This window comes from Crocodylus porosus, unplaced genomic scaffold (genome assembly GCF_001723895.1).
Source record: "Crocodylus porosus isolate Cpor-Errol unplaced genomic scaffold, CroPor_comp1, whole genome shotgun sequence".
Taxonomy (NCBI): domain Eukaryota; kingdom Metazoa; phylum Chordata; order Crocodylia; family Crocodylidae; genus Crocodylus; species Crocodylus porosus.
In genome coordinates this window covers 51,583,899-51,602,783 of record NW_017728907.1, presented here as the reverse complement: position 1 = coordinate 51,602,783, position 18,885 = coordinate 51,583,899, and the positions used below count along the sequence as shown (strand labels likewise).

Here is an 18,885-nt window from a genome sequence, read left to right as displayed (position 1 = left end):
ATCCTGCACAGCACTGGCAGCAGGAACAGCTGCTGCTGTGCAGGGAGCTGATGTAGCTGCCTCTGATGTTAGAGAGACTGTTGTGGCAGCAGCAGCTGGGAGCTTTTGAGTCCCCGGGAAGACTTTCCCCTACTCAGCACGCTCCCACCCACACTCCAGCTTTTGGTGCAACCACCCCTCCCTTCCCACCTTGGCACCCCCTGTCCAGAGCACCAAAATTCCCAGGTGTGCTTCGATTAGAAGCAAACATGTTGCATGCCGCAATAGGAATGCCCAAAGCAGCACAATTTAATGTTGTGCCAATGTATTCAATACTTGCATCAAAGAAAAGCTGTCGTCAAAATTTGCTTACAGTGAGATTGTATCGATACTATCTGTCCTGTCCCGTATTGATTTTGTTGTGAAAAAGCAAAAAACAGTACTTCGTCCTTGATAGTCATTGGTTTATTTCAGTATTCTGTTCTTTTTTTCCCTTTTAAGGGACAAAAATCAAGAAAATAAATTGTAGAAGAATGTGGGAATTAAAATGCACAAAAGTCAGAATTTTTGGTTACATCTTTCCCAGAAGTCAAATCTGCATGTAGCATTTTTTATAATTTTATATGCTTTTAAAAATGTTTTGGTTGATGCAAAATGAAATGAATAAATCTAACAGCATAAAATCTTTTTTTCCCTTTTATAAGCAATAACATTATTTAAATAGTAAGGAAATAAATACAACAGATTTGGGGGATACAATACATATGGGATTTCAGTAGATGATGGGAAATTGAAGAACTAAGTTTTGTCTTAAATAAGCGTTCTAAATTACATAGGCTCACAAGTTTATAAATAAGGTAAGGCAAAATAAAATTTACAGGAGAGTGCATAAGAGAAGAAGCGAGAAAGGGAAAAATGGTAGAAAAATAGGAAAAATCATAAAATCTCCCATCTATTAAGTATGAAACAATAGAATACTATTGTCAAAATGTCTATACAAATGTAGGGAAACATTATGTGCAGGAACAAGGACCATTTAACAGTATCACTAATAGAGTTCTTAATGAGATTTTTGATATATTTAATGTAAAATTAACTTAAATATAGATGAACTGCAGGTAGTTAAAAAATGTAAAATCAAACATGCTTGGATGACAGATTTCTTTAGGAGCACTGGCAGTTAACTTCCTGAGAGCTCAATACTAAAAGGGTCCAGAGTGTCCATTAAGGTTGACAGGAATAATGTAAGAAAGGATATATAATGTTAACCTCAAAGTCAAACAGGTGCACAATATGTTGTCTCATTGAAGGAAGATGATCTCTCATAGAAAATATGGCAGACTAGTGAGAAGAAAACCTAGCCACTCTACCTGCTCCTGGGTTGAGGGTGAAAGAGAAGGGAAGGAGAGAAGCTCTTGGGTTTTGATAGATTATCAATGACTTCACAGCTATAGATACACATAAGTAACTTACACAGTGTGGTGGAGCGCCTTTGGGATTCTCGCCACATGGCAGGGGCTGCAGCAGGCTGGGACAAAGCCAGCAGGGAAGGCAGCCAAATGAAGCCCCCCCGAATGTCATTCAAAGTGAAGGGGTGTGTGACGGAGCACCTTTGGGGTGTGCTTGCCATTTGAGGGCTCTCACAGGCTTTCAGGGGAGCCTGCTTTGGAGGAGCGACAGGGGAAACCTCTCCCGGGCACAATTTTAAGGGGGAAGGTGTGTGGCAGGGCACTGTTGGTGCCTGTCACTTTAAGACCGGAGCCAAGCAGCCAGCAGGTGCTTGATTGCAGCGGCCATTTTAGATCTCTGGCTGCCCATATAAACACGGCAGTTTGCTGCAGGCAGGGCAGGCAGGAACATTGCCTAGCTGCAAGGCTTCATGTATCATTCCTGGAGGTAAGGGAGGAGCTATAGTGGGTGGTTTGGAGGATCATGGTCCTGGGCATGACCTAAAACTGCACCCTGCTGGGAGTGGGTGGCCTGGTTGGGCTCTCGGTGGTGCAGAAGCCCCCAGGAAATGCCAGGCCAGTTACCACCTTGGTGAAAGGCAGGTAAGAGTGCCGTAACCCTAGCCCTCACCTTTGGGAGGGTCATGTAACACTGGAGATAATTGGGGCCAGGCATGGCTGCAGCCACCTGAGCCCTGTGCGGTGCAAGACCCTGAAGAAATGTAGTTGGGGCCAGGCACAGCTATGGTCACCTGAGCCCACCGGGGAGGGAAGCCCTGCGGCCCCAAGTGAGGTGGCGGTGTGGAGCCCCAGTGAGGGGGCAGAGATGAGGAACCCCAGTGAGGAGGGGAGAAGAACCAGAGTGCTAAAAGCCCAGTATGTTTATATATATCTATATAGAGCACAATGACATGCTGCTCCAGGTGGGGAGTGAAAGTCCCCGTGAGACCCTGGAACACTAGTTGTGGTATGTGTTACCCAAGCTCCCGCAACCAGGTGGGTTAACCCCTAGTACGGCTGGAAGGTGGACCCAGGAGAGAGAGTGAGGGTAGAGGCTCAGGGGTCTGATGTAGAGTACCTTTGACTGGTCAGTGATGGGACCAGGACCAGAATGGTCAAAAGGGCCAGGGGCCCACCGCGAGGGATGCCCAGAGCTGAGGGCCTGGGGTTCTGACTGGCTTTGGAGGAGAGGCCAGGGCCTGTGTGGCCAAAGGTCCTGGGGGGACCATGCCTGAGAGGGAAAATAGTTTCAGGGAGCTAGGTAGCCTGAATGAAGGCAGAGTAGGCTTCATGAGTGGAGGGATCCATTTGGGGGTCCAGAGTGGAGGATTCTGGGGCCCAGTGTGGGGCCGGTGGGATTAACATTTGTGGATGCCATCTGCGAGGCTTGGGCTGCAGTGTAGGGGAGGATCAGAGCTGCAGATAGTGCCCCCTGGCATTGGGGCAAGAATGAGCAGCCTCCTTAATTAAGAACAAGGCATGGCAGGAGATTCAGGTGGGTGGCGTGCCCAAAGGCAAGTGGGGAAACTAGCACTGTGGCTAGTTGGGGAGCCTCATGTTGCCACACGTAGGGATAGATGATCATAACTTGTCCAGGAACATGTAGCTGTAATAAAAAGAAACAACACTGTGGCTTAGAGAACAGCTTGTTTCAGTAGGTTATTTTTCTTATGCCTTTCCCAGTTGCTGCCACACGCAGTTTCACCTCTTTACATATTAATTTCACCATAAGAAGTGGTACCACAAAGTTGTTCTTTTAATGTCTGTTATTCATAGGAACTCAAAGCTTTTCTACAGTGAATTCTTCCCCCTTACAGTGCAGTAAGCTATGAATCTACAGCAAGTACCTAATAAAAGCACAGTAATCTGAGTTACTGCGCAGTAACCGCCTTGAATGCCTTTGTGGTGATGCTTCTGTGCATTAGCCTAATACTGCTGCGCAGAAGTGTCACGTCACAGTTTTTGTCACGTGACATTATTGTGCAGTAGTATCAGGCTGCTGTGCAGTCAGCATCTCATGTAGACGTGCTCAGGGAGGACTTGGTTTCTGAGGCTGCCTGGAAGTTGCACTGAAGCATGGGTACCTGACAGTACCAGTGTGTGGACTCTATGGGCTGGGGGGGGGCTGGGGGAGAATTCGGGGAGCAGCATGCGTTAATAGTTTTTTATTTTCTTAGAACAGAAGTTTAAATCTACTAATTGGTGGGGCCTGTTAATATTAGGAACTTTAATAAATCAAATTATTAAGTAGCAAATATTTTTTTGAAATATGCTTTAAAAAGAAAGAACACAGATACACATGTAATTATGTGTGTGCAAATGCACAGTTATTGAACATGCAAAAGCAACAGGGCGACGGGGATCCCTCAATCTGTTTCAATAGTTTTGTTTTCTGTTTAATTCTGGCATTTTTTTATTGCAACAGGTAGTGACATAGGAAGTGACGATATCATAGCAGGGAATGTAAGCAAATATGCTGTTCTTCCACCTGGTTACTGTGGACAGCCTAAAAAAGGACATCTTATATTTGATGCTTGTTTTGAAAGTGGTAAGTACCTTCAATGTTTTGTATATAATGCATTAACCTTTACAATATTACTCTGTATTTGCATAAAAAATGCACTCTCTTAATTTAAAAATATATATATTTAATGCTTCTTAATTTGCTGATGTGTGTATTTTAATTGACTTCAATAAGGCTGTTCACTGAAGTCAATGAAGACTACTCACGTTAATGAGATTTCAGTGGATCTGAAGTCCGTTGTAATTGATGGAAAGCCTTCCACTGGTTTCAGCACACTTGACTTCAGGTTCACGGTCAGTAGGATTTCACCCAAATCTTTATAAATTAATGCTTTGGTAAGAAACAGTTACCTCACATCTCAAGAACAGTACAGAAGTACAATGTTTAGAAGTGCCAGGTATCTCCAGGAATGTCCTTAGCATCTTGCAAGCTATGTCAGATTATCTTTAACTATATATGGCTTGTTTCAGGTTCTTGTAGCCAGAGCCAGCTCTCTTTACATTAGTGGAACCTTTTCCATTGCTGTGGGTTAAGGATTCAACCCTGGGACTCTAAAAGACAGATTATTTTTACAAATGTTGTATTTAGGGTGTTGGTTTAAAGACTAATTTTAAATTAATTCATGGTTTTTTATGTATTTCATAATATGTTTTAACATTTTGTTACATATATTGCTTAAATCTATTATTGCTAGCTTAATAAATACACAAAGCACTGTTAAACACCATATGTACAAAAGGCATTTGGCAGAATGAGCTACGATTTCCAGTGTGGTTTGTGAGAGAGGTGCTGGTAATGCCAAAAGTACTACAGTGCCTCATAAAATGAGCTTTTTATGAAGAATTAGGTCCCTCAGGGTGGAATACTGGCTGCCAGCTTTTAGATAAATATAAAATTGAGTTATTACATCCCTTGATTATAGTGTATAAAAGTTGAAAATGATGGTAGTGAATAATAAAGGATGTCCTATTGTTAAACTATAAACTATAACTATGAAGGCTGAGAAAATGTTTAAATACTATATTTAATAACTTGATATATTTATTAATCTTGACCTGTTCTCGGTTATGATTTTATGATTCCTGAATCAGAAAAAGTCAGTATAATTTATGAAACTAAACAATTAGCTAAGACGAGAAATGCAATCATTTACCAATTTTTCTGTAAAATGAAGATGTGGGTCATTAGATGAGTACTTATTTCCCGTTTTTAGAACGGTAGAATTAGAAATACTTTTCAACTTAAATAATTATTGAAAAAGGTAACTTTAAACAGTATCTTCATAGTCTACGTATGGATTTTGACAATACAGTTTGATTTACCTTTTGGAGGGCAGATAATATTAGTAATTGTGTTTGCACATAATGTAACATGATGGGACTCTGATCCTGTTTGACACTTCTGGATACTCCCAAAATATAAGCAATACTATGACTAACTCCATTTACTCTTTCTCCTTGACAACAGCAACACTGCATAACATTGTATACAGCTTATTTGCAAGTCATGTGTGTCTGATTTCCAATTTTACAGTCCGTTTTTTATTATATGTCAGTCCAGTGATTGTTTGGAACAATTTTTCTGGTCCAAGGTAGTTCCATACATACTAACTGATTACAGGATACTCCAGCTAATTGTTGACTGTGGTCAAATCTTCTGTCTCTTTCCATTAATGGGGCATCATCAAGTATAATCCTTGTATGAGGTGAATGGTGGGATGAACCTCCTTCTTCCCCACTCTGCCAGAGGGAGTGGAGAATAATCCCCCTCCTTGCCCCCTTGCCTAAGGGGCCCTCTGGCTAGCCCCTGGCCGGGCCTCTGACCCTACTGCTGGAGCCACAAGGGGGCAGGGCCCTGATGAGACAGTAGCCCCTGTCCTGGTGTTCGAGGAGCACAGGCCTCTTCCCAGCATGGGTGTGCAAGCAAGGGTTAGAGTTGCAATGAACTGTGATGAGAAGCAGCTCCAGGGCTTGGAGGGGGCCATAGCCCCTCAAGCCCCCCCTGCCCAGTGCCACTGCTGCTCATCAGTAGCAGCTTTCCCTGCCCCTGCCCACAGTGCCTCCCCCCTGGAAGAGGCTCATGCTCTGGGACACTGTGACAGGGGCTGCTGTCCCCATCAGGGTTGCTCCCTGCCTTGCCACTCTGGGTGGGGGGGGCAGAGGCTGGCCCTCATATCCCCCTTAAACATGTTCTTTCCCCTCCGGCATCTGGTGGAGGGGGCAGGAGGGGGCTTATCCCACTGCTCACTCCCTGCAGAGTGCAAGTGGTGGCAGTGGGAGTCAGTTTGAGCAGACCCCACCTTGCCCCCCATCTAAGGGGGCCTCTGGCCCTACCCCCACCCCTAGAGCAGTGATGGGGAGCAACCCTGATGGGGGCCGCAGCCCGTGTCATGGTATCAGCCCGTGGCATGAGGCTCCTTCCGGCGGGGGGCTGTGCGGCCATGCTGCGGGCAATCCAGGGAAAGCTGCCTCAGATGAGTGGTGGCAGCAGCTCTAGGGGAGCTTCCGAGCCTGTGGCCTGCCTCTGCTCACTGCAGTCCGTGGCAGCTCTGACTCCCACTCGCCAGCAGGGCCCCCTAGGCGAGGGGGCAGGAGGGGGCTTATCCCACTGTCCACCTCATGCAGGGAGCAGCCAGCGGTCAGGTCAGTTATACCCTGGTTATGGTCCCATGGGGGCAGTAGGTTTAGAAGGGGGAATAACCCCCCTCCCTGCCCCTTCTGCCTCAGGGGCCGTGCCAGCCTGTGTTTGGCCATGATCCTGGCCCCGCTGCTGCAGCATTGAGTGGGGAGTGCCTGGTGTACTCCAGCTCAAGTCCGTGCCAGTGGGACCGAGGGGGGATTTAAACCCCCTCCCTGGCCAGTTCACTTGAGGTTACTGCCGGGGCTGGCCATGTTCCCCTGGCACAGCTTCCCAGCAGCCAAGGGCTGCTCTAGCACCTCTGACTCCTGGCCTGAGCCACTACAGGCATGTGCCTGCATTTCGAGAATGTCTCTTCACTTGCAAATTGGTGCAATCCACACAGGTTAGACTGACCTGCAAAGACTGAATCAATTCAGGCTGTGGCTTTTTGAATGTCCGTGCCTAGCCTAGATGTTTGTGTACCTAACAGTGCATGGTACCTTGTGGCAGCCTTTAAAGGATCTCATGGCAACCTCCGGTGCTGTGGCATTGTGGCTGAGAGTCACTTGCCTACCAGATAGCTAACAGGAAATGGCTAAGTAGAGACATGGAGAAAGTTGGAGGTTAGGGATTTTGAGTCAGACTGAATCATATTTCATAGATCATTGGTTTACTGTTAAATAAAAGCACGTGTGTGAAACCTGAGATTCTCTGTTACCTCTAAAATACTACAGGTCCTTTGCAAATTCTGTGCCTTTTTAAGGATGTATTAAATATTTTATTAAATAATAAATATAATTTGATTTTGCAAGACAAGGGAGAGAAGGGAAGAGAACTTTCCAGAACAGAAAAGGACGTTAACGTTGTAAGAATTGGTATTATAGTTAGTTGAGATACACTGCCATATTATTCATGTAGCTCAAAAACAAAGTTGGCTTGCCATTATTTAATAAGTTTGTTCTGACAGATTCTTTTGCTGTGAGAAACTCCATTTACTTAAAATGGAGAATATTCGTAGAGCTGTTTGTTTGTTTGTTTTAGGTACCTATCTTGCCTGCATCACCATAATTTTGAAATACCTTACAATCTGTACTGTATTTAATTTCTCTGTGCAGTAGGGAAGTGCTATTATTCCATTTTTGTATAGGGAACTGAGGCAGTGAGTCTGAGGAACTTTAACAAAGTTGCACAGGAAGACTGTGTTGGAACAGAAATTTTAGCTTGACCTCCTACAATCCAAGCCAGTATTCTTCCAAAAGGGCAAACAGACATTTATTATTTGTGCTCACTGTACGACAGTGGCTGTAGATCAGCTGGCATACAGATTTCCTGGTGCCATTTTATGATTGTTTGTGTTCCATAAGGTAATTTTAGAAAGATACCAATTTCACGGGAAGCCAGGAAATAATTTCAGTGAAAAACAGATGTATAGTTATCTTTGTGAATGATCAGCTAAAATAAAACAACTGTCACTTTTGAAGGCCTACAGATTAGATGAAAATGAATATTTCAGTGAACTATAGTTTCTCTCTTTTGCCCTCTATTAATACATTAAATGATCAGTTTGGAACTGATTTATTGTAATGTTTTGCCAGTATTCCTCTTTCACTCTACCTGGGACAAGATGGGTGCACAGGGACACTGCTCCTAGGGAATAGGTACTGATAGATTTGCTTCTGTTCACCGGCTGGTCTTTCCTGAGCTTAAGCAAGGATTTTGATATACGTATATTTTTCTTGAGAACATTTGCGTTGTGTATCTGGGGGCAGGCCGAGATTGGTTCTCTAAGCCTGCATGAGGCGTAGGTGAAGTTTTGGTGCCTAGGTTCCGAAGAATGATTTAGAATGTTGCAGTGCCTACAGCCACAAAAATCCATCAGGCAGCTAAATTCATTAGGTGCCTCCATTATACTGAAGAATTCCCAGGGCATCTCTGCTAAGACTTCTGAACATGCTCAGAAATTTGAGTTAGACATCTTAGGTGTTCCTGGATGTGTCTACACATGCACTAAATCTGGTAACTGTTTACTCACGAGTAAAATACTCATGAGTAAACGGTCCCAGGCAGGCATCTACAAGTGTAGAGAAGTGGGAGCAGATTTGCTGTTAATGGCTGCAAACTGCTCTCACTATCAGGGGCCCTGCAGTGGGCCCCTGCTGCCACCAGGGGGAACCTCAGGACCCTCCTGGGTAGTAGCCCAGGGGCTGGCAGGGAGCACCGGGCCAGGAGACAGTTGTCTTTTGGCCAGGGCTGGGATATTACTTCCCCTGGGGGCTGCCTGCTGGAGAGCCTGTTCCCTGCTCAGCTCCATGATTGCAGAGCTGGGTGGGGAACAGGTGGGAGAGCTTGTTCCCTGCCCAGCTCTGTGGTCATGGAGCTGCATGGGGAACAGGCTCCACAGCCCCTGCCAGCAGGGAACTCTCAGCATTGGCTTTGCAGTTATCTGGGTAGCCCTGGGAACTGGCTCTGGGAGATAAGGATCTCTCAGCCCCTTCTCCCCAATTGCAATGGCAAAGCAGGGGCTGAGAGATAAGGCTCTCCCAGTCCCCACTACCCTATTGCAATCTTGGAGCGGGGTCTTGGAGTTCCCTGCAGCCAGGGCAGGGGGACACAGTGCCCTCCTGGGTTCCAGTGGCAGAGTCTGCCCTGGCAGCAGGCATCTCCCGGGGGAGGGAACCATCTCCTGTCCGCTGGTGGCCAGCTGATTGGGAGCAGATTTGCTCCAAGTCAGGTGTCTATACAAGCGCTATTGTGCATTAGAAATCACAAGTATTTGCTACTTGCATTTGCAGGTAGCAAATTGACTCGTGATTAGCAAGGTTCACGGTGCAGTAAGCATGTGCACGTATAGATGCATATGTTTACTGCACAGTAAACTATGCTACTTCGCAGTAAAGCATCTGGTGTAGACACCCCCCAATCCCTAAGTGCCCCCTTCCTTTGTTGTGATTCAAACTGTACCTGAGGAAGCAACTGAACTTCACCTTCATATGTGGATTGGTGGGTGGTCAATCCCCACAACTAATTCATATTAAAAGCATTAAATTCAGTTCAAACGTGATAGTGGAGGTACCCACATTTTTCCCAATAGTCCAGTTATGATCATAGGAAAGTAGGGCTAAAGGAGACTTCATGACATCATCTATTTCAGCCCCCTGCTCAAGGCAGGATCATCCCTGATTTAACTATCCCAGTTCTGTCCCATACAGCCACAGTGAAAAGCCCATCTCCATCTTCTCTATAACTGCCCTGCTGGTATTTAAAGGCTCATTATCAAATCCAGCTCTCTGCATTTTTCTTTCTTACCTGTTTACATTTTTCATAGTTTTCATAGATGTTAGGGTTGGATGGGACCTTAAAGATCATCAAGTCCAGCCCCCTGCCCCAGGGGCAGGAAGTCAGCTAGGGTCAAAGGATCCCAGCCAGATAAGCATCCAAACGTTTCTTGAATGCGTCTAGGGTAGGTGCCTGCACCACTTCTGGAGTGAGTCTATTCCAGGTCTTGGGGGCTTGGACAGTAAAGACATTTTTTCTTATGTCCAGCCTCAAATGGTCTTGGAGGAGTTTATGACCATTGGTCCTTGTTTTTCCTTGGGGCGCTCTGGTGAACAGATATTCTCCCAGATCCTGATGGACACCCCTTATGTACTTATCGGCAGCCACCAGGTCCCACCTGAGTCTGCACTTTTCTGGGCTGAAGAGTCCCATGGCCCTCAGCCTCTCTTCATAAGGCCTGTTCTCTTGCCCTCTGATCATGCACATGGCTCTCCTCTGGACTCTCTCAATCTTCTCAACATCCTTCTGGAATTGTGGAGCCCAGAATTGGATGCAGTGGATTTTCTTGATGTGTGGGGCCCAAACTGAACATAGTACTCCAGATGAGGCTTTTCCCATGCCAGAGTAAAAAAAAATAACTTTCCCTGGTTTTCAAGTGACACTCCTGTTAATATAAACCTGTTGGCTGTTGGCTTTTTTTTGCAACAAGCAGATTGTTGGCTCCATATGCTGAATATGGTATACTGTAACCCCCAGGTCTTAATCTCCAGTACCGCAGCTTAGCCAGCCATTCCCCAGTATGTGTTTGTATATTCTGTCTCAAGTGCAGAACTCATCACTTTTCCTTGTTAAATTTAATCTGGTGATTGTGGACCACTCTTCCAGTCTATCCAGGACATGCCGGATCCTAGCTGTAACCTCCCAAGTGTACTTTATTTGGAGTACTTGTCCAGGAGGGTGCCTTAGCACCTAGCACCATTGAATAGGCTAGATGAGGACATTCTGTCTCCCTTTTGTTGAATCTGGACTGTGAGTAGTCAAAAATTTAAGTGTCTTAGGGCCAGCAAGTGAGAGCATGCCTTTAAGCTGAGTGGTTATGACACTTTTTTGGTGAGGGGTTATCCTGTGTCTAGTCCCTGGTATCAGGAGTGTTTCTGTTTTTCAACTATAACTATATAACGTAAAATGCTTAAAACATTATGGAAGCAGTCTCAAAACCCAGGAGAGGGCCATAACCCCTAGGCAACAAAGAAGGACCCCCATGTGCTTGATCCCAGCATAAATCTAGCTAAGTCTGAACAAAGTTAGAAATTGATTTCCAGGAATCGGGAACAATGTTAAAATGGTACGGTTTTATTTTAGGGGTGTAATCCTCAAAGGGAATTTACAAAACACCTTTCATAGAAGAGCCTACGAACTTCACTTCATAAATCTACTGAATACAAAAAATCATGGACTCAACATAGACATTAGATTATGACACATTATAGCCTGCCTGCCATCTGATAACCCCAGTAACCTCTCTTGCATTTTCATAGACCTGCATTTTGCATATTGGCTTCTCTTCTGTCCAGGAGATCACAAAACTTTCTTTTCTGAAAGTTGAAAGAGTGAAGTTGGCTCACACAAGTACATGTATTCCAGCCCTGTTGCAAAAGCTTTCATAATGTTAAATGCAGAGACTTTTCAAGAGCTTTTTCAAAATATGCATTTGTGCTTGTTAATCTCCTCTGATGCTCTTTAAATGTTAAAGAAATAATGTGTTTCTTGAAATTAAAAATTAAACTGCTGTCTGCTTCTACTCTTGTTTCAATCAGAAAGTGGAACTGTGCCAAGAGTCATTAAATTTTCCATCCTTTGGATGAATTCTCATTTTTTATGACAAAAATGTTAAGATTGGATAATTTGTTCAATGTGGTCTGTGTTCAAGAGGTCATCATTAAACAAAGTTTTGTAAAATTTGAGATTCAACCTTTAATTACTGTAGATCTGATTTCATTATGTTGACTGATTTACCACCACCTTATGGTGGAAAAACTGACAAAAATTGGTGAGTCTCTTCTTGTTCTACAGGAAGTTTACTGACTTGCACATTTTGTGTTTAACAGCCTTATAAAAGTGCAATGCTGATGAAATGCAAATGATATTAATCAGTTGGAGCAAGTTATAATCTACATTGTATTAAGTGATCTCATGTGGCTTTTCTAAGTACATTTATATAATTTTTGTTAATCTTTTAAATACTTTTCTCTAATTCAAAAGCAAGTTAACATACTTCAGAAAATCTTTGTGTGAAACTTAGTCTTACAGTAATTGAGCGCAATAGCATTTACTTCATCGAGGCTGCAGTCCACACACAACTGGCCTTTCAGCTTTACCATAAAATGTTGACATATTTTTCTTTCACTGTCATGGGATAGCTTTTATATTTTCAATAGTGATAAGAGAAATATTCAGAACTTATAATGCAAAAATTTAGAACTTATAATAGAACCCTAAGACCTTTCAAATTTGCATGTTAAAACAAATAAGCTCTTCTTACATCTCAAAAGAAAAGAAATTTGCCCAATTGTTGGAATCATGCCAAAATATTTAATACTTCAAGAGAAAGATTGTTAAAAGAATATTTTATTGTATTTTGAGACCTCTGTCTTATAATATATGCTGTCTATAGTATAATACAAATAATAATAGTGCCCATCTTTAAGAAAGGGAAGAAGGAGGATCCATGGAACTATATACCAGTCAGCCTCACCTCAGTCCCTGGAAAAATCATGGAGTAGATCCTCAAGGAATCCATTTCTAAGAACTTGGAGGAGAAGCAAGTGGTCAGGATTCACCAAGAGGAAGTCATGACTAACCTACCTGACTGACCCTGTGGATATGTAGAAAGCAGTGGACATGCTATAACTTGAATTAGGCAAGGTTTTTCATATAATCTCCTACAGCATTCTTGCAAGCATGCTAAAGAAGTACAGGTTGGATGAATGGACTGTAACATGGATAGAAAGCTGGCTGGATTGTTAGGGTCAGTGGGTAGTGATCAGTGGCTTGAGGTCTAGTTGGCAGCTGGTATCAAGTGCAGTGCCCCAGGAGTCAGTCCTGGGGCAGGTTTTTTACAATATCTTCAATAACAGGCTGGAAAATAGGATGCATTGCGGTGGGGAGTAGTAGATATGCTGGAAGGTAAGGCTAGGATTCAGAGTGATATAGGCAAATTGGAGGATTGGGCCAAAAGAAATCTCATGAAACTCAACAAGGACAAATGCAAAGTTCTGCACTTAAGACAGAAGAATCCCATGCACCGGTACAGGCTTAGGATCAACTGGCTAAGCAGCAGCTCTGCAGAGAAGGATCTGGGGCTTATAGTGGATAATAAGATGAATGTGAGCCAGCATTGTGCCCTTGTTCTCAAGAAGGCTAATAGCATCCTGGGCTGCATTCGTAACAGTATTGTCAGCAGATCAAGGAAAGTGATTCTGCCCCTGGCGAGGCTACACCTGGAGTATTGTGTCCAGTTTTGGGCCCCCCACTACAGAAAGGATGTGTACAAATTGGAGAGAGTTCAGCAGAGGGCAGTGAAAATGGTTCAGGGGCAGGAGCACATCACTTACGAGGAGAGACTACGGGAACTAGGCTTGTTTAGTCTGCAAAAGAGAAGACTGAGGGGGGATTTAACAGCAGCCTTCAACTATCTGAAGAGTGGTTACAAAGAGGGTGGAACTGGACTGTTCTCAGTGGTGAAAGATAACAGAACAAGGAGCAACAGGCTAAAGTTGCTGCGAGGGAAGTTTAGGTTGGATATTAGGAAAAACTTTCTGACTCAGAGGGTGGTGAAGTACTGGAGTGGGTTTTTTAGAAAGGTGGTGGCATCTCTATCCTTGGAGGTTTTTAAGGTCTGGCTCGACAAAGTCCTGGCTGGAATGATTTAGTTGGGGCTGGTCCTGCTTTGAGCAGGGTTTAGACTAGATGACCTCCTGAGGTTCCTTCCAACCCTAACTTTCTATGATTCTGGTTTATACTTTACCATTGTTTTTTAATGGGCATTTCTGCTTAAAACTGATGGCATGATCTGCCTTTTTGTTATTGCAAATTAGGAGACTGAACTTGTTCATAGGATTATCAGATTACTGTAGGCCTCAGTTACCAAAATATTTTCTGAAATTGAGTCCTTCCACTTCTATCTATCTGTCTGTCTGTCTGTCTATCAGGGGTGTGCAAAGTGGGCATTATTCAATTTGGATTTGGCCTGAATCAGGGACAGTGATTCGATGTGTTGATTCGGATCACTGTCCCTGATTCGTCTGGGCTGAATTGGAGTCTGAAGGTTCAGTGCTGATTTGGAGGATCAGTGATTTGGATATACACTCAGTTTTAAAAGTTTTTTTCTATATACCATGAGGTAGCAGGCGTGGCTTGTGAACACTGTGATGCTGGGGCTCATGGAGTGTCCCACAGGAGTGCGGGGTCCTCCATGTGCTCAGCCATGGCCACTTCCAGGTCTGCCAGGAAGTGTGCCGGTGCTCCCCCCCGCGCCCCACTGGCTTGGCGATTGGCTGCGGGGGGATCCCGGGTGCTCCCCCCAGACTCAGGGGGCACCAGTCACCGAAATGGGGGGATGAGGGAGGGGACCCCTGTGTGCTCCCCACCAGACCCAGAAATGGAACGGAAGTGCTTCTGGTCCATTTCCCGGTCTGCTGCCGCACGTGCTGGGGAGCCCCCCTACGCTCCTGTGGGACAGTCCATATGTCCCAGGACTGCAGCTCTCATGAGCCCCTGCTACCTAGAGGTAAGTAGAAAAAACATTTAAAGCTGTGTCTATGTCCCAATCTTTCCGAATCTCCCCAAATCGATTTGGAGGGTTCTGATTCGATTCGGAGAGATTAAACCGTCCTCTAATTTGATTTGGATTTGGAGATTTGGTCTCTGAATCGGTCTGAATTTTTGCCGAATCAAATCAAGGTGCTGAAGCTTCGCACAGCCCTACTATCTAGCTATCTATCTATCTATCTATCTATCATGAAAACTAAACTAAGAAAATAAAGCTGTAATGTTATCAGAATACTGCAACAAACACAGCAGAATAGAACGGTACTTCAGCTCTAAGAGCTGACGATAACTGACTGCAGAATACTCCCATAGTTGTAAAATGCTTTGTTCCGATTCTGTTTGCATTCAAGTAAATGCCAAATTTTCATTCATTTAATTAGTACCAGGATCATTTCTAAGTCTGGGTTAACACAATACAGCAGAGATAATAGAGGTACAGAAAGAATGAAAAAACACTTACGAAAGCTGCTCTCTGTCAACTGTATTTAGATACTATTACTAGTGACCTGTGCTGTCTTTTGGAGAAGAAACCAATTCCCCACCCAGGTTTCCTGGGTTATAAAAACCCTTTATCTTGTATGATTGACTAGCTGTGAATAACTCTCTTAACGAGATTACTATTTTGACCTTAATTTCTATTAGCGTTTGTTCTGAGGAAAGATGTAGTGGAAGTTTTTATGTATGTTTCTGTTGACAATGTCTGTTTTTAGTTTACTTTTGTGCCATTGAAGTATATTTGGTTCATTAAACACTAGATATTTTTGGAGTTGCTGGCAGTAACATATACTGTACTTCACATAGAGATATTAAGTGGTTGTTGCTACCAGTGGGGATAATTTAACAAATGTTTCCCTTTTTTGTAAATGTAGGTTGCCAGTGTATATCAGCGTTACTCTATCAAGAGTAGAAAATACATTTGAACCTATTGCAAGTTAGAAGTCACAAAAAATTAAGAATGGGAAGATTGATTTTTTTTTTAAGTTTTATATTTTTAATGACAACCACTGTATGACCTCAGGCATAGATTAATGGATGTAGTATGCACAAAGTGATATCAGCTAACATATATGACATTACTCAGATGTCTCAAACTCCGGAAAATGCATGTGAATGATTTATGGAATTGATATTAATCTCTTTCCAGTAAATGCATTACTAAAGTTACATGGGAAATTGATGTTACTGCTGTAATGCCAAATTAATTTCTTTCTTGCTAGGTCAGCATTGTAAATGGAACTACATTTTAACCTTTTATATATCTAAACAGGATACAACGTGGAAGACATTTTTACAAATATCACCTGGGGTATGTTAGTGCTCAAGTGCTGTCTGCAAATATATACAGCATTGCTTACATACTTTAAGTTGTGGGAAATATATCTTAATGATATATGGAGCTGATACTAGTTTGAGAACAATTAGTGTAAGAACGTTAATCCAGGTTCTAGTGAGGAAATTGTACGGCAGGAAGGATGTGCCTCACTGAAAGCTACCAAAGCCTTTCCACTGTAAGGCCAGTATCCTAGATGTGGAATTGCATGGGTACACGGGTCCCATGGAAATCAGTCAGAACTTTATCAGTACACCTTTCTATTTGTGAAGGTGTGGTGCCAAATTATCTTTTTCAGTGGCTTATACTTTCACCCAGCTTTCAACTTTAGGGCTCAGTTTATCCATGCTTGGTCTATGACACTGATTTTTTTTTTTTATTAGTTTAAGCAAAGATGATTCAGACATTTTTGAGTATGACAGAATGAGCCTCATCTACTCCTTGCTTTGAGATGAATATCGAGTTTGTATCCCTCTGGCTCTGCCCAAGGTTTTCCATCTGGAAAAAAAAGAGGAGAAAAAATAGGAGAGAATAGCAACGACACTGCTGCTATGAAGGAACACATAACCACGTTGAACTAATGACTAATATCCTTATCTGAATGTACAATCACTGAAATAAATGCAGCTGTGTTTATTTCAGTGCAATCAGACATATTTGAATATAAAATCATTGACATAAATGCAGCTGTGTTTATCTTAATTGTTGCATGTTCATCTGGACATGAGTGTGACATCAGTTTATCGTCAGTGAAGGTACAGATGTACAGACATATGAAGGACACAGAAAAAGCTCATTTCAGCTAAAAGTGTGCAGGAAACATTTTGGCTGGGTTGGTGGTCATGGTACCTTAGAAATTAGGAACACACACTGGAAATCACTACTGCGAAGCCCCCAAATATTTGGAACCTAAATTCTGATGATAGAAACAGCTGTCCAGAAAAAAGGTTCTCTGTAGAGGAAAAGATGCCCAATCCTGCAGATACAATGGAAGAAATTGTTTTGAAGAATTCACTCTTGAAAAAAGGAATTTTATTAATTCTCAGTGCCTGCTTTGACATTAGCATGGTCCTAATCTGCAACCTTATTCTGGGCTTGCATCTAATAATGAGTTCTAGAATATGCTTGCAAACCTCCTTCTGAATCCCATCCCACTGGGTACCCAGGTCTGTGCAGGTTATTGAAAGTATTTGGCAGGAAGGCAGACAGAAATTGAATATTTATTTGTTACAGTGTTGGTCTCTCTTCTTCAGGGCATTCTCTGTCTTGTTGCCACATATGGATATTGGAATTATTTCTTCTGTGCACCAGAGCCATCCAGTAACAGAGCTAGGACAAACTGATTTCCAACTTGGTTTGTGGATATGGGGATGAGTATGACACTGAAGAAATGATCTCACTCAGAATTAAAGCATTGTATACAGTAATTGTTCTGGAGCTAAGAGCCATTAGAAGGGCTTTATTTTCACTTGGGGGAGAAGCTGAATGTTTTGCCAGGCTACTTAACGGCATTTTGTTCAGACATTTCATCAGCTCTTGTCAGTACCCATCTGCGTTATCTCTGTTTTACAGATGTCAGCAACCCAGAAAGTCTGATTCTCTACTGAATGACCATATGTAGTAATTTTCACCTGTGCAAATTCCAGTGACCTAAAGATGCTGCCATTCTGAGCTGGTAGTCCTTTGCACTCACTTTGTGTGGGGGACGATTATGACATAAGCTTCCAAGGCAGAGAATTATCAAGCCCAGGAGTATGAATTGACTTGGTTTATGTAGTCTAAGTGAACTAGGCAGAGGACTGAAGCTAAGGATATGCACATTTCAGTCGTGGTCCTGCTGCTGACAGCGTATAGTTGTATCACAAGTTACATAACTGTTCTGAACTTGTTTCCTGATCTATGAAACTCAGTTAATGGGCTATAGTTAAAGGGGATTAAAACCCAAAGCATTCCAAATCTTAAATGTTTTTTTCAAAAACTTTCAGCTGAAAACCAAAATTAGAGGTGTGGTCTGACATAGGACTCTTGGCCGAGTGAGAACAATGTGGGGAAAGGATCCATCCAACAATTCTCACAAGGCACAGTGGTATCAATTTTAAACTGTTTTGTTTTGTTTTTTTGGACATACACTTGTAGGTTTTTGGTTGTTTGGCTTTTAGGAAAAAGTCAATTTTCTCTGGATAGCAGACACTTGACAAAATGATTAATTGAAAACCCAATTTTCAGTTGATAAAACATTTCAATGAAGATTTTTCAATGGCTCCCAATACTTACCAGCTACCAAGACAATCATGTGGCCTAATACAATAATGGTAAAATGCTTTTTTACCAGCTGATCAGTTGCTGAAATGGGAATGGAATAAAGGTGTTTATGGATTCTGGTTTCTCCTTGTAATAGACTTAGCACATTGGTTGCCACTCAAAGTCCAGCTAGAGAGTTTTCTGAATGGAGGGGCATGGAAACCTTGTCTATTTATCTCCAAAAATTAAAATACATTTCAGTTAAACTCGGTTGTTGTTGATCTTTTTTTTTCGAAGTTGCTTTTTAATTCTTAACTACCATTGCTGTGGAACAGAAGAAATGGTCTTGTGGTTAAAGCTGCAGATGGAAACTCAAAAGATTCTGCGTTGAAGCTTCAGCTTTGCTGTTTCCTGTGTAATCTGGGGTAAATGACAGCCTGTCTCAGTTCTGAAATGGAGGTAAAATTTATTTCTTATTGCAGGTTATGCAAGCAATTTGTGTGGTTTATACAGCCTTGAGCTACGGGGATTGAACTAGGTGATTGTGGCAGAAAGCCACCTTGGTTTCTCCCCAAAATCTCTGCCCTGTGACTATGTGATTAGATGGGCCAGCACAGAGGAGTCACACCTCAGCCTGT

General features: G+C 42.9%; 1 protein-coding gene across 1 annotated transcript in view; it reads left to right on the top strand.

Moving 5' to 3' along the window:
* Positions 1-3,503: 3,503 nt before the first annotated feature.
* AGBL4 (ATP/GTP binding protein like 4) overlaps positions 3,504-18,885 on the top strand; it is a 1,420,095-nt gene continuing 1,404,713 nt past the window's right edge. Inside the window, exons 1-2 of the mRNA XM_019530625.1 lie at positions 3,504-3,507; positions 3,853-3,975. Coding sequence (XP_019386170.1) covers positions 3,504-3,507; positions 3,853-3,975 — 127 coding nt within the window. The remainder of the gene's footprint in view (positions 3,508-3,852; positions 3,976-18,885) is intronic.